The sequence below is a fragment of the Aplidium turbinatum genome, chromosome 18 (assembly GCF_918807975.1).
Source record: "Aplidium turbinatum chromosome 18, kaAplTurb1.1, whole genome shotgun sequence".
In the NCBI taxonomy this organism is placed as follows: domain Eukaryota; kingdom Metazoa; phylum Chordata; class Ascidiacea; order Aplousobranchia; family Polyclinidae; genus Aplidium; species Aplidium turbinatum.
Window position 1 is genome coordinate 932,844 of NC_137489.1, and position 26,238 is coordinate 959,081.

At 41.1% G+C, this 26,238-nt stretch overlaps 2 protein-coding genes across 2 annotated transcripts; one reads left to right on the forward strand and one right to left on the reverse strand.

The window, feature by feature from the left end:
- Positions 1 to 85: 85 nt before the first annotated feature.
- LOC145787486 (transmembrane channel-like protein 6) lies at positions 86 to 13,623 on the reverse strand. Its single transcript, XM_082599236.1, has 23 exons — positions 13,482 to 13,623; positions 12,705 to 12,794; positions 12,395 to 12,484; positions 11,582 to 11,746; positions 11,431 to 11,491; positions 10,512 to 10,593; positions 10,188 to 10,284; positions 9,465 to 9,622; positions 8,999 to 9,147; positions 8,160 to 8,307; positions 7,628 to 7,795; positions 7,082 to 7,248; positions 6,865 to 6,958; positions 6,156 to 6,262; positions 5,827 to 5,922; positions 5,607 to 5,682; positions 4,925 to 5,055; positions 4,593 to 4,763; positions 4,362 to 4,515; positions 4,146 to 4,295; positions 3,899 to 4,016; positions 3,541 to 3,614; positions 86 to 3,192 (listed from the first exon to the last, which is right to left on the reverse strand). The coding sequence occupies exons 1-23, from the start codon at positions 13,549 to 13,551 to the stop codon at positions 3,082 to 3,084; spliced, it is 2,727 nt and encodes a 908-aa protein (XP_082455362.1). The 5' UTR covers positions 13,552 to 13,623; the 3' UTR covers positions 86 to 3,081.
- A 6,186-nt stretch (positions 13,624 to 19,809) lies between these two features.
- LOC145787770 (beta-1,4-galactosyltransferase 2-like) lies at positions 19,810 to 26,115 on the forward strand. The gene is made up of 5 exons (XM_082599592.1): positions 19,810 to 20,393; positions 21,411 to 21,625; positions 22,747 to 22,861; positions 24,056 to 24,172; positions 25,170 to 26,115. Exons 1-5 carry the CDS (start codon positions 19,912 to 19,914, stop codon positions 25,582 to 25,584), a joined length of 1,344 nt encoding a protein of 447 aa, XP_082455718.1. The 5' UTR covers positions 19,810 to 19,911; the 3' UTR covers positions 25,585 to 26,115.
- Positions 26,116 to 26,238: the final 123 nt, after the last annotated feature.

Below are 26,238 nucleotides of genomic sequence, written 5' to 3' on the forward strand. Positions count from 1 at the left end.
AATTTCCGCTTAACTGAAACTAAATTTGATCCGCCGACCGTTCTTGAATGCGTTCAATCCAATTTAACAGCAACAATCTTTTCAGTCTCTTCACTTTATTGAAATACCATGCGACGCTTCTAGAAACCTCCAACGGAGCAACAATGACAGTTTGAAAACAACGAGAGAAGATTGAAGAGTTTTACATCGAGGGTTCCATAAAACAATGAAGCATGACGCGTTGGCAACAACCATCACACGGTTCATGACGTTGTTGGCGTTCATTGTTCGTATCAGAGTTGGATTCATTGCATCACAATCCTACGCCCGACATTGTTTTGAAAGTTTCAGCTTAAAATCACTTTTACTCAACAAAAATATTTCAATACTTATGTTCATTGATGATTTTCTACAGTTAAATCATATCAAAGACAAGTAAAATTAGGTTTGAAAAAGATTTAGTTGCAATGTAGGTCCCTCTTGAACCCAACTAGCGGCTCAACAAAAGTACATGCCAGCAACTTACCAAATGTAAATCTAATTAGGACCAAAAAATTTTGAAATTACACAGCAACAAAAAGTCTCAATTATATGAATATGTGCAATTAATACAGTTTGGGTAGAGATGTTACTTTTTTAAACTATAAACAAATATAAGTCATTAACAACACTACAATTAACATTATAAAAACAATAAGCTAACGTTTTCGGCTAGTCATACAGCTCGTTTCAAGTCTATATGAAAAATATTTTTGTTATAGGGGAAGACGGGGCGAAGCGGGACATCGCGATTTTTCACGTTTTGTATTCTTTGGCTCCCTCTAACCGGAATCACTAGTTAGGCAACTATAAACTGTATTTGCTGTGAAAAAATGGCGACTGGCAGAGCACAACGCGTGTCGTGAGAAAGTAAAATGTGTTTTGGCATGGTTTGTTATAAGAGATGGAAAAGTAGCTACCACATTAGTTAGCATGAGCGAATTTGTTGGTAGCTTTGTTTTTATCTTAGACATTGAGACAGTATTTGTTGGTAACAAAAGCAACTTTTACCTAAAACTTTACAGGTTTCTGCAGAGATGTTATTTTCTAAAGGCTATACTTTGGGGCAAAGTGGGACAGCTGTATTAGAGCAAAGTGGGACAGTGCATTAGGGCAACATTAGACTCTAGAAGTCTACATTGTAGGCTATCTGTGGTTCTTCTGTTGATTGAATTTTTGTTTATAACTCTTTTAGTCTTCAAGATTGTAAAACATTTATCAGCATTCATTTATACTGTACCAGTAGGCCTACACAATTTAATTCTGACATATGGCAGAAAATTTTCACTAAGGATGAAAGGAAAAGTATATCGGAGCTGTGTGCGGCCTGCAATGCTATATGGTAGCGAGACATGGGTATTGAGAGTGAACCGGCAATCCTGAGAAGAACGGAAAGGTCAATGGTGAGAGCAATGTGTGGGGTGAAAACGAGAAGGGAAAAAAGGACTGAAGAATTGTTGGATATGCTAGAGATGAGAGAGACCATAGACCAAATGGCAAGGGCAAATGGAGTAAGATGGTATGGACATGCGATAAGGAGGGAGGAAGGAAGTTTTCTTAGAAAGGCACTAGATCTAAAGGTGGATGGGAAGAGGAAACGTGGTCGTCCAAGAAGAACGTGGAAACAACAAGTGAAGGATGAATTTAAAAAGTCGGACTGAAGGAGGAAGATGCAAGGGACAGGGTGAAATGGAGAAAAGGGATTAAAACAATTGCTGCGCGGAAACAATCGGCCACCCCCACTAGTGGGGAACAAACCGACGATGGATTATGATGATGAATGGTTCGTCGCTACAAGAGAAAAACTGAAATAGGTAAATGGATGGATAGGCTATCAATATTAAGAATGCAATAGAAGATGTAAAAAGCAAGAAGTTATCTGAGAGAAGCGGCTAAACAGTACCAAATCATGCAAAACTGAAATGTCCCGCTTTGCCCCACGGCTGGGGAAAAGCGGGACATTTAAAAAAAAATTGATTTGTATTATAACAGTAGAAAGATTCCGCTTGATCTTCGAACCAAATATGCTGACCAACTAAGGCTTTCGATTAAAAAAGAAATTAACTAATTCCAACCATCACTGTTGCTGAAATTACGAAAAGTGTCCCGCTTTGCCCCGTTTTCCCCTAGGCTAGAAAAGGGTTTTATGACTAAGTTAGCCGAAAACGTTCGCTTATTGTTTTTTATAATGTTAAATGTAGTGTTAGTCTGTCTATGGTTTATTACATTCATTTCATAGTGTATGTACAAACGAACTGCTTTAGGCTGAAGCTGCGACTTCGGTGTGGTCGTAGCGGTTCACACTAGCTTTCGGAACACAGTTAACGATATAGTTAATAATAGTCATCATGCCGCTAAAAGCGAAACTCATTCTATTGCATAAATACATTCAATTGTAATTGACCCAACTCTGGTTCGTATCGTTTCGAAACAAATTTGTTTGTTTATTGATCGTGCTATGGCGCGGTGATAGATGACAAGGCCTGAACGATCTCCAACGAACCCTTTGAACAGTGAATACATAACAAGCTAGTCTGAAAAAAAAGCTTCCACAATCTCCCGTGTAGAGCCAGAACCGTCCCACGAAATGGCGACCTTGCAGAAGGCCGCACCACTGCTGTATGACGTACATGATTTGTCTGTTCATGAATGAAATCAAAAGATTCAGGCGAAAACTTGGCTGGACACTACAGTGGACAATAAAGTGGCGTGGGGGAAGGTTATGGATGCAGAGGAAGGCACTGACGGTGTCACTTGTCATGGTGAGCCTGAGGACTTCTATGAAGTCACAAACAGTGGAGAGCAATATGGGGTTGGCCTTCTTCGGGGCTTCTAAAGCAGTGACATAGCTTCACCGTTGCCGCCTCTAACAGTGCTAGGCACACGCAGACAAATGAAGTGCTGGCAGTTTCCAAGGATGCTGCCACTGGACGAGCGCACTCACCCGGACGACAGCACGAATAAAATTAAAATTCATTGTACAAAATATTCAACAAAACTTGGCATCGCTGCCGCAGACGTTAAGCGCAATAGTCCGAGCGATGACGTCACCGTACGTCATCACTAACGTGTACTTTGGTAGTCAGGACGACCGTCACTGGTTGTGGGGCGTTTGGCTGAATTCTTGGCTGCCAAGGCCAACGCTAGCGCCCCCGCCGCGAGCCCTTCGTCGTCCTGAAATATAAAGGATGTTAGACGTCGTTGCCACCTAGCGGCAGACATGGAAGGCTTCAAAATAATTTAGTTTTGCTCTTTGACAAACACGGGAAGGATTTATTCTCGTCCTGGTTCCAAACGAAGACATTGTCACTGGCAGGTTCCCCAGCCGGTGGTTGCCGATCATCGGTGCAACTTTACTGATCATTAAAAGTACAGTTTCTACAAATCAGCCTCCAATTTAGTCGATGAGTGGAAGCGGCTGACATCCCAAACCTCTGGCAACACACCACATGACTCGTCATGTTTGATGAGATTGTTGCTTTGACGTATGTTTTAAAAACCACGGGGTGTGTGTGCACGTACCTGTTCGTTGGGAAAGTCGCCTCCTGCGTAGCTGTTTCTCTGCTGCGCCATCATCGGATTGTCAAAAGCTCCACCTGCAACCGTTAAGTGGCTGAAACACTGACATGACCAAGCTGACTACACAATCCCTCTCGTAACCAGGTCCAGTGGTTGAAGATTAATATTAAGTGGCCGGGTTGAAAGTTAATTCTCGTGTGTGCTCAGGCATGTCCTTGAGTATCTTGCCAATGCTACATGCTCTTTAAAGATGTCGAACCTTCCACCCCGGTTCCCACCACCTGGCCATACAACCACGTGACTCACCAGTGACCACATAAGCTCCACAGTCCACATATGTGACACGTACAGTCGTACATACCTTCCACGTACATGCTGTGCGGCCTCTCAGGGTCGGCGTGGACCTTGTTGTGAACCCTGGACAGGAGCGGGTCATGATGCGATTTCTTCCTCATTGGGGAGCCGCCCGCGTCGCTGCTCTGTGACGAAACAGTAGAACATCGGAGGGGGGAAATTGATCATGACAGACACCGGAAAGACAATACGTCACTGCCATCATAGTTTGATGACGCAACTGATGACGACATCCTGCTACCAACAAGCCTCACCTTCCTAAGGTTGCCAACATCCACATGCTGGGGGTCGGCATGGGTGAGCACATCTTCCTTGAACATTCCTCCGAACTTGTGCTCCGGGGATCCTCCAGATGGGAACGGAGCGCCTCCAGGCCCTTGTTGCGTCAGAATAGGAACGCGATGCTGCGACAGAAAAGATGATGACAACACCTCTCTTACGTCAGTGCAACGTCATCAGCGTGGACTTACGTTGTCGCTATCGTCCTCGTGTGGTCTGGAGACGTTCTGGAGCCACGTTAGAAGAAGCTGCTTGTCCTGGCCTTCTAGCACCATCTGCTGGCGCAGTGATTCAGCGAGATCAGCGTATCCCATCGCTTTGCTCCGTTTAAGAAAGATAAAAACGCTGCAAAGAAGAAGTTTTCAATCATGTCGAATAGATCGAAGACCGCCTTGAGCAGAACCAACTCTCGCGCCACTCACATCAGGAACACGATGATCCCATTCAGAAACCACACGTTGGATACCACTCCCATGACAACAGCGAACCAACTTGACGACTGTTGCCCTGACAACATGTCGAACTCGTCGATAACAACTTGGTAGGCTTCATCCAATCCACGGTAAGGACCACAAGCATCCGACGGCTTCTCTCTGGAGGAGGAAGGAGGATTACCAGCAGGTCATGGCGTGGTTGATTTTCATCAACTTACAAATAAATCATCAGAAATACTTTGGAGAAAGAAGTCAAAATAAGGAGATAAGGATTAAAATAAAAACGTCTCCAGTCAAAACTTGCCAATCGATGCAATCACCTAAACACGACGACGCAGAGAAATATCGCGGAGAGGAGGAAACTAATCAGCAGCATCCCGTTGAATAAAGTGCGACTCTGTGCTGCCCTCCAGCGTTTCTGTGATGCTTGGCAATTGTACCTGACGCTTACCTGTCAAACAATGAGCTAAGTCGAAGATTAAACAAAAATTAACGTAGACAACCTCAAATTGCAACTCATTGCGTCAAGATCGGATGCTTACGCTGTCGGATGTTGCATGGCAACGTAAAACGTCATACAGCAAACGACTAACCCTAATGTCCGCTCCAGCTCATGTCCATAACATTGTAAAGATCCTGAAATTAATACTTGTACAAATAAGATTTGCCGTTGTGCGAAAAATTTGTTTCTGGGCTATGCAGTATACTGTCTTCATCTTCAGTGCATTGATAGAATACAATGTAAACACATGAAAACCATGTACAGGAGGTGCATAAGCGCCTCCTTGTTTGAAACCACCAGCAACAGGAAATGGGTCGGAGCAGGGAGACTCTGCCAAGCATGCCATCATAGTGAGCTTATTATACGCTATACGCGTGTTTTTAACTTTAGTAAAATAAATCAAATACTGTAACCAAGGTTGGTCGTAGTCGCTTATCGTAGTCTGTGATGTAATAATCCATTAAAACAACCTAAACCGCAACAGCAGAAACAACGATTACCTCCTTGACATAGAAGAGCAGGATATACTTGATGATGATGACCAACGGGAGGAGAGGACTGAAGAAGACACCGATCCTGAGGAACAAGTAATCCGTAACCATAACAACCCTCAGAGGAATTTTTCGGAATCTAAGCAACTCATTGCAAACATGGCGTTGGTCAATTATTTATTTGCCACAAGTTTTTAGAAATCAAGACGTTGTTGGAATGGAAACTTACCAGCATAGAGTTTGTCCATAGATGAGGTCCATTACATTGTTGACGATAGAGAACTGAGCCTTCTCTAAACTCTTGCAGCAGTATTTAGAGAAGATGCTGGAACAAAATCATCATGAAACATCAACCCTGAGTGGACATCTGTGGGTGGTTTTCACCACAAACAGGAACTAAAAAGTAGCTGCTAAACTTCAGATATGACTACAAGAGTGGTCAAGGCAAATGGTCATTAATTTCCTTATGCAAAAAGTTCGGAGCTTTTATTTATTGATGAACGTGAGAAGAATATAATCAGTCACTTCAACAAAATATTCGAACAAATTATTACAAACTTTCGAAGGAATTCGGCGCAGAAAGTCGCGAATATGATCGAGAAGAGGAAATCGATGACAACGAGCCTATAGATCTCCTGGCCCAGTTCCGTCTCCCAACAATCCACCTACACAGTCAATGTATCAGTCATACAAGATCGGTCACACCATGCGCAGTTCGTTAGTGCGCATGGTGTGTACATTTCAATTGTTACCATCAACACGTCATCAATGGTTACGTCAAGCACGCGGTTCATTTCTAGCAATCACAGCGAAAGCAATGCATGTCAAGATCTAGAAAATGAAACCGTAGCCTCAGAAAAATTTGAGATAAGAAACCAATATCGAAAATAAAATGAAATTTTGAAGATTTGCGTCAAAAGACAGCTAGTGTGTTGATCTATGTAGGCCGTTATCGAGTGCTGATGATCGTGAGAGGAACACATCTTGATGCGTGCACTCGTGCAGGGTAGGCAAACCCCACAAAGAAATCTTACCACGGGCAAAGTCATTTCAAAGCGCAACGCACCAGGTCTTGCACGAATTACAAAATTATTACAGTTTGACGATACAGACCAAGATGATTAATTGGAGGCCAACGATGTAGTTGTACTTGAATTTCACTGAGTGTCCGTGTCATTTAGCGGTGATTCCTAGTAACTGGCCACGGGGACAACGACAAGCAGAAGTAGGGATTCAAAACAATAATAGATCACATCAGGTGACTCACAATCGCTGTGTTGTTGCCCAAGTTGCGTCTCAGGTCATCATCCGTCCAGAACGCGCAGATCACAGCCAACATCCCCATCTTTAGGAGGAAATTCCTGTTGGAGGAAAGAGCTTAAATGGGGAAGTTCTTCACTATGGTATGAAGGTTAGTGATCGGACAGAGATGCCGAGACAAATGATCCAACCCAGCAGACGATGGACCGACCAGCGATGCTTACCTCAACACAGCAATGTAGACCTCATGGCGAGGGTTTCTGTACTTTTCGAAATGTGTCAAAACGTTGATTAAAATCGGAAGTAGAAGGTTGATGGTGGATACGATGATCGCCAGGGAGATCTGTTCAAGGATGATGATGTCAGGGATGGCCGATTGTTCGAGCGAATCCTGCAATGACGACGTAAAAGTATTAACTTAAAGGTTCTGACGATGACAACACTGAGCAACTATCATACTGACGACAATAATGATCATACTGACGACAATAATGATCATACTGACGACAATGATAATGATCATACTGACGACAATGATGATGATGATCATATTGACGACAACAATGATCATACTGACGACAATGATAATCACATTGACGACAATGATGATCATACTGACGACAATGATCATATGACGACAATGATGATGATGATCATACCAATGACAATGATCATACCAACGATAATGATCATACCAACGATAATGATCATACCAACGATAATGATCATTCTGACGACAATGATCATCACACTGATGATTGAGCTCTCACTTTGATTAGCGCCAGAAAGTTCTTGTTGACGAAGAAAATAAGAGCCATAGAACCAGCAGTGAGACCGAGATATATCAACCAGATTATGATCCGGAAGAAGTAGATCTCACACTTCCTTTGCAATGATCGGGATCTAGTGCTGGAGCGGATCCGCTCTGACAGGATCTCCTGTAAGTTTTAAGAAAATATTTTTCAAATTTAATTGGATCTGGCTTGGATCTCTCAATCAAGAAAAAATAAAATAATAGTATTCAAGTTTGTTATTTCGTGGGAAATTTATCCGTAAAGTTTGCTTAAAAAATGTAGTCAGTTCCTTCATCGGAGTCATCGGATATTCGGCGCAACTGGAAAGCATGATGCGACACAAAGCAAGAGCGTAAATAATTTTAACTTACACGTGTGTGAGACACCGAATAATGACGGATATCCGGAAAAGTGAGCTAGGTTCAAGGAAAATCACCGGGGTACGGCACAATGGACTAGAGCTGCCATGAATATGTTCGTGTCGTGCAAGCTGGAAACGATTAGTTACCTTGAGCTCCGTGAAGATCATCTTTTTAAGGAGCTTGGCCGCTTTTTGGGAGGTGAAAGCATAGTCCCAGGCACAGAAGACCTTCCCAATGAAGTTAGTGTTGGTGGTTTGACCCTCCACAAAGTTGAGGCGAAATGAAGAGGCCGTCCTATGAGAATAACGATATCTGGTCACCAAAGGTTGTTAAGTGAAGATAAAAGTGGTTCCCTCCTTGGGACCAAACATCGTGAATGAGAATTCTCATCACACTGCAAGTTGCGCACGTGCGCCCATGGATTGCTGCTGCTAATAATAGTAATAATCATGCTTTTATTTGCGCCCATTGCGATACATACAGAACATTGAAACCACAGATGCGATACAATCTATAATGACACCTTTTATCATGGCTGTGGAAGTACAGATCGCAAAAGGTTAAATAATTTTGTTGAGAAATCTCCGTCAAGATTTCAAAGTAGTGAGTAGCACAGCTCATGACTGTGTCAAATAGCCAAGGAATGTTGCCATGGTGAAAAGCCATCAATAGTGATGATTTACAAGTGTCGCTGATTTGCTCTTTAATGTTGCTGCGCAATAAAATGAAGGTAGTTTCATGTCAAGCATCGGGAGTTGGGAAGACAAAGTTCTCATCACACTTAACTTTCTAACGAGAGTAGGGTTGTCAGGTACCTTTTGGCCACCTTTCATAAAGTAACTACGCCCAGTCAATCTATTGCACGGGAGTCGAACCAGGATCGAGTGATTAGAAGCAAGTGCCTTATCTGCTGCGGTTGATGTTGTTAAACTTGAAGATGATTAAAGAATAATATCTGCAATATTGCAAGAATCAAGCAACTTACTCCCTGGTGAGCCATATAAGACACAGTAGAAAGTAGCCAGCCGTGGCGAGCAAGTAGGCGAGGGGCATCTTATAGTCCGAGCCACTGATCACTGATATTGTGTTGTTGGTGTAGTAACCGTAGTACATGGTCGTCTCTGTCAGCCAGTTCTATTGCAAACAACACTTGTCAGAGTGCAAGCAATGTGACCAAGTCTTATTCAAAGTTACATAAAGTGGTTAATCATCTACTTACAATTGAATAACACGCAGGTTAACAGCAATTTAATAAACGTTTTCGTCGTAATCATCAGTAACTCATACGAATGAAGCACAGATGCTTCACTTCAAACCATCCATCACACGAGCGGTTAGTTTTCAAAACATTAGATAGTTCAACGTCAACACAAACTTGGTTAGCGATCGGACGTTGCCGTAACGTAAATGAACGTTAGATCAACCACGACCGCTGCCAATGGCAACCGTACAGCGCCGGTGAGTAATTCTTCCCCGGAGAAGCTGACGTTGTATGTCCTCGGTGGTGGGTCCAGAAGTTGGGGGATGGTGATGAAGCTAAAGCTGAGGATGAAAGATGGGATGGAGAGGAAGAACAATCCTCGGAGGAAGATGAAGTAGGAGAGCACGCCTGCGTGGTTGCCATGACGACTGATGTTAGAGTGTTGTCAGTAACCGAACAGCAAAATGTAAATAACAAATAGCAACCAATCCACTACAACACAAAACAAATTGTTAATAAAGAAAACTACATTGTGCAACAAACACGTTTTAGTTCCATTATGACGTAATCCACACAAAGGTCAGACCAAAGAGCCAGCACAGTGAATCAAAACTGAACACATTTCCTTCACAGTGGAAAGCGAATGCTGAACAAGTTTTGTTTGCACCGAATGAACGCTTTGTTCTCAAGCATTTCCACAACAACGGATTGTTTATAACAACAGCACCGCGGTGAGAGCGCGTATCGCTGCTCAAGTGCTGCTTGACATAAGTTCGCGATGACGTCACACCGCGATATGACGCTTTGAGGTGTCAGCATCGCGGCTCCTAGGAAAGGATTCTTATCGCGGCTATCGTCGGTCACCGCGATCAGTAGATCATAAACGAGTATATTGTGACGCGTGGTGCAAGAGCAAAGCAAACGTCACTGCATGTCAACATGAAACCTCCATTAATGATTAGCCAGGCAGTACCTGAACCGAAGTTTCCTTCCACTTGTTTGAGCTGATGTTTCCACAGCCTTGGAGCGCGAACACGACGCTTGATGTAGCTGTGGGCGGACGACAGTTTCTAAAGCACGACAGTGGAGGTTAATACGTCATGACACGTGACGTGCATAATGTCATCACGCAAAGTATGAACATCATCGCACTCAAAAACGAACCAAGCTGTTTATGACGCGACACTCGTTATCGCACGTCAACTGTCATTGGTTGAATTCGCCAGAACAGTAAGTCATATGCCCAGATCACAAACCATTAAGATAAATTTACAAATAAAGACACTTTATTACTCACAATGGCAACGCTGTAGCGCCACAACTGGAAACTTCCAACCTTTTTCGACATCCGTATCTCTTCGTTGGCCCGTGCTCGACGTCTGCAAGGACAATATTCATTGTGACGTGGAAACACAATGCGGGACAACAATGAGTAATATCCATACTACGTCATAATGTAACATCTATTCTATAGAATAGATGTCTAACACGATGAAACAGTTATATGAGTTATATGAAAGCCTGTCCACCATTCGTATTATTTGCTCAAGTTCTCAAGCGGGAATGCGGTACTTTCCCAACCTCGGGGGCACCAGGCATGGTGTCTATGCAACGATGGGAGTTGCATCAACATTCAACACTTAACAGTCCCCACCGACCAGGTTTCATTCAATCACGCTCACGCATAAAAGCACAATACTTCCGATACACCACATTTCTTGCACTAGCCGCTTAAGAAATGTTGTGAAATACCAATCTCAGCCGCTGCTGAGAAATCCTCTAAGTACACACAATGCCGAACAAAGCTTTGACAAGAGATCATACAATGGCACTTGTGTTTTATTGCCATGACTGCAAGGTAATTCTGGTCCTTTCAAGTTATAATTTCCAATGGAGCAAAAATACAGTGAAATCTTAATTTGAAAATCTTAACTTCAAATGTACCAAAATCGTTTTATTGAGTGGACAGCCCACCAACTGTGTCACTTGAGATTACAAACATCAAACAAACAGCGAAACACGACAGCAGCAAAGGACGTCACGACGTGTAGTCATCTGGCTGCTCATAATATATTGGTTTGTCATTAAGTGTCTTGCTGAGACACAGCCGAGCGCTCTGGAGCGGTGTCGAACCCACGTCTTTTTGAACGTCGCGCAGACGTTCTCACCACTCGGCTACGCAACCAGAGATTTAACAAAAGTGATGAGCTGCTCACCTTAGCTCCTTCTTGCAAGCCATCTGTACTGGGAGTGTACGGATCTCATCTTGATTGATGTCTGCAACAACAAACCGTGGTTGAACATGAAAAACAACAAACCAAACCATTGTATTATCTTGAACATGCTGCAGTTCTATGCAGGACTGACCTCCACTCTCGCCAGTTATCTTCATACACAGTTCATTCATAGCATCAGGCTGATCAGACGCTTCATGATCCTGGTGAGTGAAAACATGTCGCACATCATAACGAGATTCTCCTCGGGTACTAGTTGTTCCAAGGATTGAAGCGATATGGCCACCACCTCTCCTACCTGACAGACGACAAAAAAGCTCCAACAAACAACTCAAAATTGCCGGAACCATTTATTGATGCTTTTTGCAAAAAAATTTGGAAAGTCAAATCAAAGTTTTTTTTTTATGCAAAACAGCCATTTTAAAGGAATGTGAAATGTGAACCACTAAGTTTGACAAGGGACAGGGGCGTAGTCAGGAGAACAAATGCCCTTCCCAAAATATTTTAAATTAACATTTCACCCTCTGTTACAGCACCCTTTGACAGAATTTTAGTATCGATTTTGACTAAAAATTCTCTCAGAATTCGCAATTTTATAGTATTTTTTCAAAAATTTCTGGGGGAGGCCCCCCAAGATCCCTTTCTGGGAGCTTCGCTTTTGCCAACTCCTTGCAAGGCCCACTGACATGTGAAAATAATAATTATTTGCTGCCCTCCTAACATTTTGTGCTTGTTACACCCCTAGACAGGGATAAGTAGATACAATTGTAAAAAATGAGCTGCTGAACTAATTCTCACCAGTATGATGAGAGGCATCACTCAGTTGTAAACAATAACAAGTTAAAGAAACGTAAGGTTAATGAGGATCTACTAACACACCATTGCCTTGTCAAAGTCAAAATGCTTTTCAAATAGAAGCAGTCAAGAGCAGCCAGAAAAATCATACCGATCGTTCTACTCGGCATTTCCATGATGATGTTTTCAATTCCATCTGATGCTGACTTTGCTGTACGAGGGCGTCTTTGTGTGATCAGGTCTGCAATAAAACATCTCTGACATCATCACATGTTCTTCAGTTTATGGTGCCAATCAGGCTCTATATCCGTGCCAGATAGCTTCATTCATAAATTAAAAGCAAAAAGCTACAAAATATCAGCACATCAAGATCTAATTAAACTACAAAATTATATTAATAAAAATATATATATAATACACATAAAATTATACACATTGTGAACACCGTCTGCAAAACTTACTTTGATCTTCGAAGTGGCGTGGCAACGTGTTGCTACCCCATTGTGTTGCACCATTACTGTAATGGCCATATTGAGGTGATTGTTGCCTATCTAAAATGAAGGTTTCAATATGTCAGATCAAAGTTTCAACCTCCAAAGCAATTTATTACAAATTGAAAAGTCATAATATAAACAATTATTTTATGCACTTTGTGATAAATCAGAAAATCTAAAGTTGAACCCATAAACCCTGCAGCGCCCTACAAAAATTTTTGAAAATTACATGACTTTGAATAAGTATATATACTGTATTATATCATATTGAATATTTGTAAAAACATGGAAACAGTAAAAATTACTCTGAATTGACCCTTTATAGCCCAAGTGTCGGTTGCACCTTTTAAAAAAAATCATAAATTTTAAGTCTTTTTTGGGCGCTACAAGGGATATTAAAAAAAAATTCTATCAGGATTACAATTTCCTTTGTCCCTTATGAACTGCATGCAAATTTATTTCCAGGGTTATTACAATTTTACATTGCAAGTTACAGATTCGACACAACAGACAACTGGAAGCAGCAAACGACTACAGCCAATCAGTTCAGCTGCTCCCACTTTTGGAATGTTTGTAACTTAAGAGTCAAAATGCTTCGTGCGACATCAAACTGATGTTCAGCACTGCTCTCATCGGCCTTGTCAGTGACCCAACCAAAAAAGTTTAGGACTTCAAATCACATTTTAACTAATTATAGAATTGAATGAGAAAGAAATTACTAAGAAAACATAAATTATAACCAACCACTCCTGTGATGCTTAGTCCGTTCCTTCTCTTTGGAGTGTGTTGATTCCAATGAAATGTCATCACTCATTTTGGATTATTTTGAAAATACAGTCAGTCATAAACTATTAAAGCTGGGGTACAAGTTTAAAATACCACGCTTGAAATAAAGATGAAGGTGGTCGAAGTTTGTGACGTTACAGAGATTATTTAAAATAAAAGGAATCTGATTGCCACAGTTTGCGGCAAAAATGCTTTGATCATTCAGCTGATTGCTGGTAATGCACTGTGTTATGTAACAAAGCACTAATAGTTGAATCTTGTTATACCTTAGTTATCTTGTTAAAGCAATAAGAAACTCCTCTGAGTTAAATTAGACTTGCAAACAATTGTACCAGTTAAACCACACAGTTGTGAAGCCGAATGCAACCAAGTTAGTTCATGCACAATTGCACATTCCCAACAATGACGCCTGATCACAATAAACCCTTTCTCTTCAACAAATTGGTTAAACGACACGTATCAAGCGAATAATCGTATCAAAAAGTCTGGCATATGGCTGAAAGGTAAGTAAGTGTAATGAAGAGTTAGCCTTTGCCTATGATGCAGATATAATTCAGATATATGCATTAGAGAATGTAGAAACTTCTTTAAACATGTGTATTATACAGGCTAGTGTGGGGGTGTTCAGAGCCGGAGGCAAATTTACAAATGTCAATCAATCAATGGTTTATGTGTCAGTAACAGGAACATAGTACATGTTTGAAATATGCAAAATGTCCCGGATCATTTAAATCCAGACATCTCCATTTTTCCAGCATGTGACGTAATATATGTTGCATCTAGAGATGTACCGATACCAATATTTTGGCCGATACCGATCCCGATATCACTTTTTTAGGCCGATACCGATACTGATACCGATATTTTGGCCGATACTTTGGTGTTACAAAAAGAAGCAATTTTGGTATTTGCAAGGAATTATATCAAATGCTAAGTTTTACCTTATTTGCATAAAACTATTAAAAAAAGCTTTAAATTGGCATAATTTATTAAAGATTCAAGAATCCAATCTCAACCGCATTGTTGTGTCATAATAGTAGGTTTTAGTAATGAAAAGCCACCGTAATTGATGATTGGGGTATAAGGGAAGAAACATTACATCATAATTGGGGTTTCTGAAAAATTAATAAAGTGTTTGCGCAAACTCTCCAAATAGGCTATCATAATTGATAATAAGATGTAAAATGTAAACCAAGTGATTTGTGTAGTCGTACAAAAAACTATTCGACATGTAATGTGCAACCTAAGGGCGCTTGTCGTTTGGTTGAAAAGCTTTTGCCAGGCCAAGACTACCCAGGTAGCAAAAATTCACAATTCTGCATCGCTCCCACCCCGCCAAATGCTCAAAAAACCCGTGCAACTCGGCTGCCCCCAGCAAGCCGGCTCCACCAGTCGGCGATTTAACTTCCACCCTTAGCCGCAACAAACTCACCAAGCCCAAACAATGTCACGGCAGAATAAGTAGGCCCAAAAAGAAAGCAATGGGACCACAAATCCTCACCAAACCAATCAAAATGGTCTTGTTGCGCCCAAGATGACAAACTCATTGCAAAGAAAGGAGCGTCCCCCCCGGCACAAGGCTGAGCACTCACCAGCACAGCGAGCTGCCGCGACCCCCCAACCACAACGGTGGAGCTTCCACACTAGCCATTTCAATTCTTGTCGATGTCAATTCTTGCTACAAAACGGCTGCCGAGAAACATGTAGTTGATTGGATGGTCTAAATGGCTAGCGTGGAAGCTACACCGTTATGGCCAGCGAATCGCAACAGCCCGCCGCACCAGTGAGCGCCCAGCCCCGTGCCGACAGCAGGGAAGGAAACTCCTCCCCCCCCACAATGAGGCCGCCATCCCAGGCGCAACAAGACTACTTATTGATTAGTTCAGTGAGGATTTGCAGTCCCACCGCCCCACCCCGAGCCCACCCACTCCGCTACAACATTGTTCAAGCCTGGTGAGTCCACCACAACGAAAGGCGGAAACCAAATCACAAACTGACAGAACCAGCCCACCAAAAAACAACCAAGCCACACGGGTCCCTCAAACGTCCAGCAACGCAAAAACGATGCAAAACTACACATTCCGCCACCTGGGTAGTCTTGGCCTGGTTTTATCCTCTGCTAAGAGTAAAAAAAAAACACAAATGATAAATATTGGAGAAATTGAGTCTCCTTCACAACTTAAGAATCGAACAACGCAAAACTGCTGAAACAAAACGTTTAGTTTGAGTGAAAGAATCACTGTAAGCAAACAATGCCAAAAGGTGCGCGCATGATGTCATGGGACTGTGAGGTATCAAAAATTTGAACAGGTTGTTATTTTTCTACTTCAATGTGATGTTAGTTACTACTTTAAAAAATCTATATCTTTGTTTCCGCAGAAAATCCGCAGCAAACGCCTTTTTTTACATGTTTAGTATCGGCCACAGTATCGGCCAAATTTTGCCGATACCGATGCCGATACCGATACTCAAAAAATGGCCGATATCACCGATATATCGGTACATCTCTTGCATCCATGCTGCCTCTTAAAGGCAACAAATGGCAATGCACTAACTATGATGACATAGTACAACTCGCGCGCACTCGTCACGCAGAGCGAGTCAAAATATTTAAAGACTTTGTTAAATCATTTTAATTCCTCTGTGTTGTTTTCGTGTTTCTTATGCTGTGTTGTTCATTTTAATTTCTTTAATAAATTTCTTTTTTTTCACTGTTGTGTTGTGTAATGGTGTCCGCCCCAATAGCTCAGTTGGTTAGCACGTGATTTCTGGAACGAAGAAGCTTCAAGATCAAGCGGCACTGGTTCGACTCTCGGTGTGTGCGCTTGAGCAATGCACGTTAAGGACTGCTCTCCATTCAGCGGCATCTGATGGATGGAATAGTTCCCAGGCAACAAGACAATCGGAAACTTCACTCTGTCAATCTCGGTGACCGGGCCTGCATCAGTGATTCAAAGCTTCTACAAGTATACGAAACTGCCAGGATTAAGCTCTGCAAGAAGCTTTCCCAGTCCGAGGATAAAGATTCAATCAATCAATTGATGAGTAATGTCATCACTGCTATTGTGTTCTCAAGTCTTTAAAATGTTTGGATTGATATTTTTTCACTAAATATATAAATAGGAATTAGGAAAATTGCGGATCCGCGGTAATTTATACATATTTTCCTACAGACCAACATCGTTTTCGGGATCCATTACGCCAAGGTTTTTTTTTTTTTTTGGATGAAACTATGTGAAAATAATCAGAGGGTATGCAAGAGCTAACCATGTCAAATGGAAGCAAATTTATTCCAAAATAAACGTGCAATTAAAAGATTTGTTATATCCATGAATTTCCCCAATTGCGCATTTACGCATTAGGGATTTTTCCCCTTCCACGGAAATCCTGCTCCCAATTCATGATCTTCTTCCGTATTTCCGAAGTTAATGGAGTTTTCGCCTGAAATAAATTGTTTTGTAAGGTAGACGCAAGGGATGCAACCTAGTTCGTACCCTGAACAGTTCGTACCCTCAGTCGTACCCTAAAAAGATAGAGAGAAAAAATTAAAAAAAGCCGAAGTTGATGATCGCATTTCCACAAACAAACAAAAATTCTTAGGATCATTACCGGAAATTTTAAAATGTTTGCGGAAACTGCGGAAAAACAGTTCTATTTTTTCTCTCGATCGTTTCAGTTTGTTTGTTTGCGGAAACTCCGATAAGCAACTTCGGCTTTTTTTAATTTTTTTCTCTCAATTATTTCCTAACCCTAACCCTAACCCCTTTTAAAATGTTTGCGGAAACTGCAATCAGCGAATTCGGCAAACTCTTAGAGTCTTAGGATCATTACCAGAAATTTTAAAATGTTTGCGGAAACTGCGGAAAAACTGAAACTGCGATCAGCGACTTCGGCTTTGTTCTATTTTTTTCTCTTGATCTTTTCAGTTTGTTTGTTTGCCGATTAGCGGCTTCGGCTATTTTTAATTTTTTCTTCTCGATCTTTTCCTAACCCTAAACCCTAACCCTTTTAAAATGTTTGCTGAAACTGCAATCAGGACTTCGGCAAACTCTTAGGATCATTACCAGAAGTTTTAAAATGTTTGCGAAAAAACGGAAACTCCAATCAGCGACTTCGGCTTTGTTCTATTTTTTTCTCTCGATCTTTTCAGTTTGTTTGTTTGCGAAAACTGCGATCAACGACTTCGGCTTTGTGCAATTTTTTCTCTCGATCTTTTCAGGGTTAAAATTTAAAAAATTTGCGGAAACTGCGATCAGCGACTTCGGCTTTTATTAATTTTTCTCTCGATCTTTTCAGGGTACGAACTGTTCAGGGTGCGAACTGGGTTGCACTCAGACGCAAGTAGCTAGAAGTGGATTACTACCAAAAAAATATATCTTCAGAATTAAAAAGTGGGTGATGAAAAATATTTCGTGTTTCAGAAAAAAAATTTGTGATTAGGGGAATGACCATACTGGTAAATTTCATTTACATAAGCAAAGCAGCCAGTAAACCCTCATGGCAGCGTTTGTACATGAACTTTGCAGTCTCTAATTTAATAATATTAATTCTGAGCACATTAAATTTATGATAAAGAATAGTTGTACATGTGGATCTTGGCAAAAATAGATACCAACTACTGGTAGACAACCTACGGTATATTGGATATCAAATAAATACGTTGCTAGGGTCTTGTCTAGTGAAGTATACTTGGCTCTCTTGCTTACCTCTACTCTGTCTGTCTAATAAAACATTTCTAATTGATTGATTTTTGTGAACCAACCCAGCAAACTGTCCAACCCTTAAAGCGGTTGAATGTCTTGTTATTCACACAACAAACAGTTTACCAGCCTCATTTTTGTATTAAAAATATCTCACTATTAGTTTTGTATTAAAAATATCTCAATAATTACTCAGTATTAAAAATGAAATTATGGTTAAAAATAAGGCTGGTGAACTGTTTGATGCATGAGTGACAAGGTTTATACTGCTTCTAGTGCAAAGTCTTTTTTCAGAGATAATAATAATGTTATGGTTTTATTTATTGTCACTCTATTGATTGATTGATTGATTGAATCTTTATCCTCGGACTGGGAAAGCTTCTTGCAGAGCTTAATCCTGGCAGTTTCGCATACTTGTAGAAGCTTTGAATCACTGATGCAGGCCCGGTCACCGAGATTGACAGAGTGAAGTTTCCGATTGTTGAAGGCTTGTTGTCGGGGAATTATTCCATCCATTAGATGCCGCTGAATGGAGAGCAGCCCTTAACGTGCGTTGCTCAAGCGCACACCCCGAGAGTCGAACCAGCACCGCTATTGAACTTGAACTTTCTTTGTTCCAGAAGTGACGCGTTAACCAATTGAGCTATCGGGGCGCTCTACATACAACAGCTAAGGTCTTTTAGCGACAGGGCTCATTTTTTCATTTATATCAGGTTTACAATGTTATCACATTATTACCCGACTCATTCTCACTGCGCTATGCAGGGCCGGGTTTAGCTGATAGGGGGCCCGGGGCACTTTTAGATCAGGGGGCCCCCGTGCAAAAACCACCTCTACGTCTTCAGTAGCATCAGTCCAGTACTGCACAGCATTTTGCAGAAACTTTAAAGGCCAAAAGGAAAAAATAACACAAAATCACATTTTTTTCCACATAGGGGGGCCCTTCAAAAGTCGGGGGGCCCGGGGCAACTGCTCCCTCTGCCCCCCCTAAATCCGGGCCTGGCGCTATCATCGCTATGCAGGATAGAACACAATCGGTACCGTTTTTAAGGTCTTCGGTTTGACCCGACCTGGAATCAATCTCAGAAATACCAGCACCAGAGCCGAATGCGAAACCACTCGGCCACTGAGCTGGTTTTTCCAGAGATACAACTGTCCATCACCGAAGGATAACGCATTAACGTTACGCAGCTATTCCATCATTTCTTGAAGCATAATCGCGTTTTACTTTGGACGCTATTTATGTTTTCGTCACGCTTGATAAATTTCTTTAACAACTTAACTTCCGTGCAATTTTCCCCTCAAAAAAAAAAGAACTAACTGTTCTTTAACAATTACAATGGAAGCGTAACAATTAACATAATTGTTCAACTACGTTAAATCTCCTATCGATAATACAGGCTAAAAATCGGCGTCAGAATAAGCGAGGATATTGCTGAAAAATGTTCAAGCCAAGTTTGCAAGTTAAGAAAAGAAAATTAAGAATGATATTTTTTTGGGCTTTGTTTGGGCTATCAATATACGTTGCTGGCCAACTTGGTGCTTTTCTTAGAATATTAACTATTAAACAAGGACGTTTCAATTTACTCTCAGAGGAGATTTCTGAACGAAAATCTAAGTTACAGCTTTATATTTCGGTTTTGGCTGCCTTTTTAACTGCCGATCATAGCACGGTAGATACAGACTGTATGAGAAAGCTGCAAGAAAATACATCTTTCACCAATGGTATACAAGAATGGCTTCAAAGGAAAGGCAAGCAAGAAAATCTGTCCCAATTTGTGAAAGTCGCAATCAAATCATGTGTCAGAAAAGCTTTCATTCACACTACTAGCGATGATAAATTATTATTGAACAATAATGCTAATGAGAATAGTCTAATTGCGGTTGTGGAAGATTCCATATTTCAAAACTCGACTCCCCATAGATCACCAATGCAAGTCAACAAGCAATTTCTTCTGAAATTGCATTCTACTCCATGCCTTTCGGATCTAAGTCAATTGAGACGAGAAATTGCCATAAATTTTAGTTTATCTGCCCCAAAAATGGCAGATATTGAACACAAATTTCCTCAAATTTTAATTGGAGGTGTTTATCTTGGTCCATTGAATTGCAGGCCCCGAGAGACCATCGCAATTATTATTCCTTTTAGAGACAGAGAGCAGCATTTGCGGTGAGTAAACCATTTTTTATGTTGTATTAATCTGTGAGGTCAGTTTTGTTCCCGAGAAACACTGTGTCTCGTTTTCAGCCAATGCTTTGCAATATTTTTACTTTATCTCTGAAGATTAGTAAAATATATTTTAACAACTTTTTGTAGTTTTTTATTTACATGTCATGAGCCTCAGCAGTTTCTCGAATAGTGAGAAGCAGAGCTAAGTTGAGACTTGGAAAACATCCGGCAACACTTTTGCTTGACGCCCCAGTCCCAGCTGGTAAAAGCTTTAACATGGTAGTAGATTTAACAAACCAAAGCATAAACGGAAAGAAAAAAACGAGTGTAGTGTCTCAATATTTATTCTCTTGTTTTGATAAACCACGCTCTTTTACTCAACACAGCTTATGCTTTTCTTTGTTAAATCTATAACCATGTTAAAGTTCTTACCGTTTCAGCAGGCTGTTTTACTGGTGTTACCAGAATGAAAATTTTTCCCCAATGTGGCGAAATTAAAAAGCCGTTTTGGAAATGAATTGCGATTGAGAAAGTTTCACAATTCTGGTGAAGCAGAGCCAATTAACATTCTCAGGACAAGATATCGTCCTAGCATGGAAGACTTTTTCAGAAACAAACACGATTTCAGCAAAAACACATTGGTGTAAAGCTGAGAACGTGTTTAAATTCATATTTGTAGACGCATCACAATGAATGCAAGGTTGGAAAATGCTCATATTTTGAAAATGTTTTTATGGGTGTTGAGAAACTCGCTGACAGTGGGCGTGTGGCAACATTGAGTTTTGCATCCATTGTTAAGGAGATGCGACCCTGCTATATTTTAAACTGATTGTCCTGCTTTGGTAGCCTATCATGCACGTTATAACGTCCGCGTTTTGTCGCTTTTACCTTTTTGTAGACCTCTGCAATGTTTGTCATATGTTGTTTTTTCGTTGTGATGGTCAGAAATAAAAACAAACTGAACTGTTTTAGCCTTTTAAAGACCTTTTATGCACTTTTCCTTATTTCACTATGAAGGTACTGGCTCCACTACACCCTTCCTATCCTCATCATTCAGCAGTTGGAGTTTACGATATTTGTCGTGGAGCAGGAAGGCAATGGAGTCTTCAACAAAGGTCAACTTATGAACACTGCCTTTCTCTGGGCAACGACGAAGAAAAGGTTCAACTGTTTCATCTTTCAAGACGTTGATATGATTCCTCAAGTGATAGGAAATTTGTACAAATGTACAGGTAGAAATATTTTCTTGAAGCAACTCCCCAGACAACAAATCAATTGTTTTTTACATTGATTCAACGTCAGCACATGCAAACGTTTTGCTTTGCTGTAGCCTATGGGTTTTAAATCTGATGACGTCATTGCCTCTAATTTGTTTCCTATGGCTATTTCAAGTTTTGTTGTTTTCGGTACCATCGCGATGTAGCCTAACAATCAACCAGAATAGAGCAGACTGCAAAGAGTTGCGCATAATGATCTATTGTTGGAGCTTCAAAGGAGAGCTTGTTATACCACAGGCATACGAAGCCGAGTAACGTAATAAGATTTAACATATTTACGTTTATTTTTAACACTCACAGAAAAAAAAGCTACCATTCGTTAAAACAAATTTCCCATCGAACGTTTTCTACACCAGCACGTAATAACAATATTTTGATCAAGCAATTTAAGATCGTATCCAGAGACAGGTCTGAGTACCAAACCAAGATCTCGGAAGCCTTGCATATGAAACGCAACAATTTACGGTTAGACAAAGCATCATCTTCATCCCTTCTCAAAACATGCCCGTACCACCTTGCTCCATTCGCTTTCGCCAACTTATCAACATTCTCATTCAACCCAAGCAAGTTCATAAGTTCGTCAGTATTCCTTTGGTCCATCAGCTTCACACCACACGTTGGTCTCATCGTCGCTCTCTTAGTTCTTTTGAAACAGAAATATGTTGAGTCTGGTTGAGTTACTCGGCTTTGAATGGCTGTGGTACAACTTCAAGTTTACGTAGAATTTAGTAATTTAAAATTTTTATTGAGCCGCTGTTCAAACTAATGTTTCACATTTGAACGAAAATTATTTAACTAATCATCAAAGCATCATCTTTTGCACCATAGCAGACAGCAGGTGGAGAACATTGTAACTTTGAAAGCTACACATCATTGCGTTTTGTTGAAACCGCTCCTCCCTCCAACCGAAGAGCTATTAGCTGGATCTTCTCCTTCGTCCACTTCAGCTGCATTGCTTTCACTCTAGCTAAAGCAGACTATTGTTTTTATAGAAAAAAAGCAGCAATGCTTGAGTACCGTAGCCTAATAGTTTTTCCTCATCATCGAATAAACCCAACTGGTATATTTTTGTCCAGAGGGAAAGGGAGTGCGCCATCTTGCGCCGTTTGTTGATCGCTTCAACTATAAGGTCAACTACACGATAGGCATCACTGTTGGAGGCGCTATTGCATTCAAGGAGTGGCAGTACAGGTGAGATTTAACGTTTTTTTCACAGGTTAAAACATAAATTCAGCCAACAGAGCAGTTGAATGTATTTCATGAACGGAGCTTTCGGCTGCGGATGTTGGTTCGTTTGTTCTTTACAGGACCGCTGATTACTTGAAGGAAAATCGCAGATTACAAGGTGAGGTGCTACAATGCAAGATAAACCAGTGCCGCTGTACAACAGTCTCCACAATTGTGTAGTTGCCGTGGTACAAATCAGTCAGCTTTGATGTCGGCAGCTTCCGCACTAAGCCGTTCGCTTGACTGCTCACCAGCTCAGTGGCCGAAGGATTTGCCTTCCACTCCACAGTGCTGGCAGGCCTGAGATCGATTCCAGTTCGGGTCAAACCGAAGACTTTAAAAACGGTTCCGATTACGCAGTGAAAATAATCCGGGTAATAATGTGATAACGTCATAGGAAACCTGATATAAAATTAAAAATGAGCATTATGATTTTTCTTGTTTGTGTTAAATCAAATCTTGAAAGGGAAATTTAATCACATATATTGAGCGGAGCAACTGAAAAAGAAATCGTCATTCCTCGGTTTGAGTTCTTGTTTAATTATTGTGTGGTAGCCTATCAAGGCTAACCGCCGGTGTTTGAAGATTTTGATTAAATAAACGGCTTAAATCACACTCATTCTTACGCAATAATTGTTGAAACAATACATTTACTTTTTTTCAATTTAAGCTGGAAAGTAGCGAAATTACGATTAAAGTAATTATGTAGCCTGTAGCTCTTATTCCGCTACACCGGCATTGGTAAAAAACTGTGTCTGGTGGCGCTCCTGTCCGCCTCTGAATGCGTTTTACTGTAGATATAGTCTATCTAGCTACAGTCCTGTCTGTCAAACTTATCTCTGAATGCTCAAAACCTAGAGAGATGTTCACACACACCCAGTCTAATTGATAAAAGAGTAGGAACAGTTTCTGGGCAACTACATTAAAATATTCTAAGCCCAGCGAATAGACAGATCTGTCACATGACATCTATGGTTGGTTGGTTTGGTTGATTTTTGAATCTTTATTCTCGGACTAATAAAGCCTTGATAGGTTATTCCTGGTAGTTTCTCATACTTGTAGAGGCTCTTGACGCAGGCCCGGTTACCTAGATTGACAGAGTGAAGTTTCCGATTGTTGAAGTGTTGTTGAAATGCTTTTGTCTATGTCTTGATGCAGATCGGTGAACGGATATTCGAACATATACTGGGGATGGGGAGGAGAAGATGACGACATGAACGTCAGATTGAAGTCGGCTGGTTTACGCCGGTACAGACCGGTTTGGTTTTATGGAAGGTAAGCGCACAACGAAGATGACTTGATGAAAGTAAGGGATAAAATAATCACCGAGCATCCAATGTATGGAATAATTTATAGAAAACACTTCAACAACAAGCTGAGACTTCACTCTGCCAATCTCGGTGATCGAACCGGTGTCGGTGGTTCAAAGTCTTCACAAGTAGAGGAAACTACCATGATTAAGCTTCCAAAGCCGCTTTCTAAGTCCGAGGATAAAGATTCTGTTGTAACCATGATTTGGTTTTATTAAACTCAAGTCTGCAAAATAAATAACCACACAATACAACTCAAAATTAACAGCAAACCAGCTAAATCAACATCTTCACTACAAACTGCACAAACTGAAACCGCAAACTGAAATATAATTTCACCAACAGTGAACAATGGAATCGAGACGTCGGCTTCAGGCACTGGCTTTAGGCATCAGAGCACTTGTTCCATAACAGCTCATTCTCATGGACACCCAATGCATGAAATAATTCATAAAAAACACTTCAACAATTAAATGAAGTATACTGTCAATCTCGGTGACTCTCTCGAGCACCTTCGTCGACTGAAATCAAGATACTCATTCGTGCCAGCAGCTCAACTTCTGTTCAATGAAGCTGATGAACAAAACATCTATTTGACTAACTGGATGGAAGTCAAGCACCACCACACTCCATTCGTTCATCCCCGATGCCGACACCCGTCCCACAGGCCTGACCCTACAAAGACAAGTTATTGAGTGCGTGAAAAAAGCATTGAGTGCGTGAAAAGAGGGTTGAAGCGGCAATCAACAGGTGGTTGGGCTTGTATGGTGAACAAGGTGCATCAAAGACCTATATCGGTGAAGCTCAACTTGTCCACTCTCCTTATCATATCGTGGAGTTGAACCGGCACCCTTCCGGCGCAGTAGTCTGATCTATCATGTCTACCATGTGGTGGATTGTGTGGTCAAAACTTTACTCATCGAATTTTTAGAACTAAATGTTGACCGGAGATGTTTCTTTAGGTACAAGATGATTCCTCATGGTCGCGACTCTGGAAACCCAATCAACATGGATCGATTCTATCTGATCACTGGAGCAAGGAAGAGGATGTACATCGATGGACTCACAAACCTCCGCACTAAGATAACCAGGATCACTCATTTCCCGCTCTTCACTCGCTTGATGGTTCGCGTCCCTAGCAAACCTTCCGGTGACGTCACTTTGGCGAATGCAACGATGAAGAACAATTCGGACGCAAAACGGCCACCGGTGGTGAAGATGGTTGGGGATCGCGGAACCGAACAATTGTCTGCAGCGTCCAATGCGACAAAGCGGGTCTCATGGAGGGGTGACAGTGAGCTGATCCAGCGAATGAATCGACGAAGACGATCGAGGTTGCGATTTCCGAATCGAAACATCGAGATCGACCTAGGTTGATCACGTGACTGACATTGTCCACGCGCCTCGAGACAATCGCTCACTGTCAAGTGAGCGGTCAATCAAGTCAAGTGGGCTACAGCTATTGAATGGTGCAGTATAATTTGATATTTCTTCTCCCTTAGCATCCAATTTGTTAATAAAGTGTTGCTGCAGTTGCACTCCTTTTGGCTTGAGTCATAAACTGCTGGTGACGAATAGAAAATGTCGCAATCTCCAACTAAAATACCTTGTTGTTGGGTGAGTGGTGAACCTAGAAACATTTTTAACGTGCACTGGAGTTCTAATGAAACAAAGTTTTTAAGACAAAATGGACAATGTAAAAGTTGAGGTTGATAGTAGCTAACAATATCCCATGCACTAAACTTGAATTTGTCAATGCAGTGTGATACTCTCTGTTTTTCAGTGCCCTATTTTAAGAGTCTTATGAGCTTACCCCTGAGACAATTTTGTCAGGTTTTATTTTGTTATTATTCTTTGTTGTGTATTTTGTAGTCCAATGATATCTTTTTGTTCAAGACGCTCACTTTGCATTTGACCAAATTCTATAAAGTTGAGCTGCAAGATTTCTTTAAAATCAAGTTTTAAATAAAGGTTTTCACGACGACACAAGGATTTCAAATCTGTTTGGTGATGAAGTTATGTAGTGCTATA

Coding starts and splice junctions, on each gene's coding strand:
- LOC145787770 (XM_082599592.1), top strand. CDS start 19,912: ATGAGAAAGCTGCAAGAAAATACATCTTTCACCAATGGTATACAAGAA. Junction 21,626..22,746: donor AAATTTGTACAAATGTACAG/GTAGAAATATTT, acceptor ATTTTTGTCCAG/AGGGAAAGGGAGTGCGCCAT. Junction 22,862..24,055: donor TTCAAGGAGTGGCAGTACAG/GTGAGATTTAAC, acceptor GTCTTGATGCAG/ATCGGTGAACGGATATTCGA.
- LOC145787486 (XM_082599236.1), bottom strand. CDS start 13,551: ATGAGTGATGACATTTCATTGGAATCAACACACTCCAAAGAGAAGGAA. Junction 6,263..6,864: donor TGGGCAACAACACAGCGATT/GTGAGTCACCTG, acceptor TTGACTGTGTAG/GTGGATTGTTGGGAGACGGA. Junction 4,017..4,145: donor ATGTTGGCAACCTTAGGAAG/GTGAGGCTTGTT, acceptor GTTTCGTCACAG/AGCAGCGACGCGGGCGGCTC.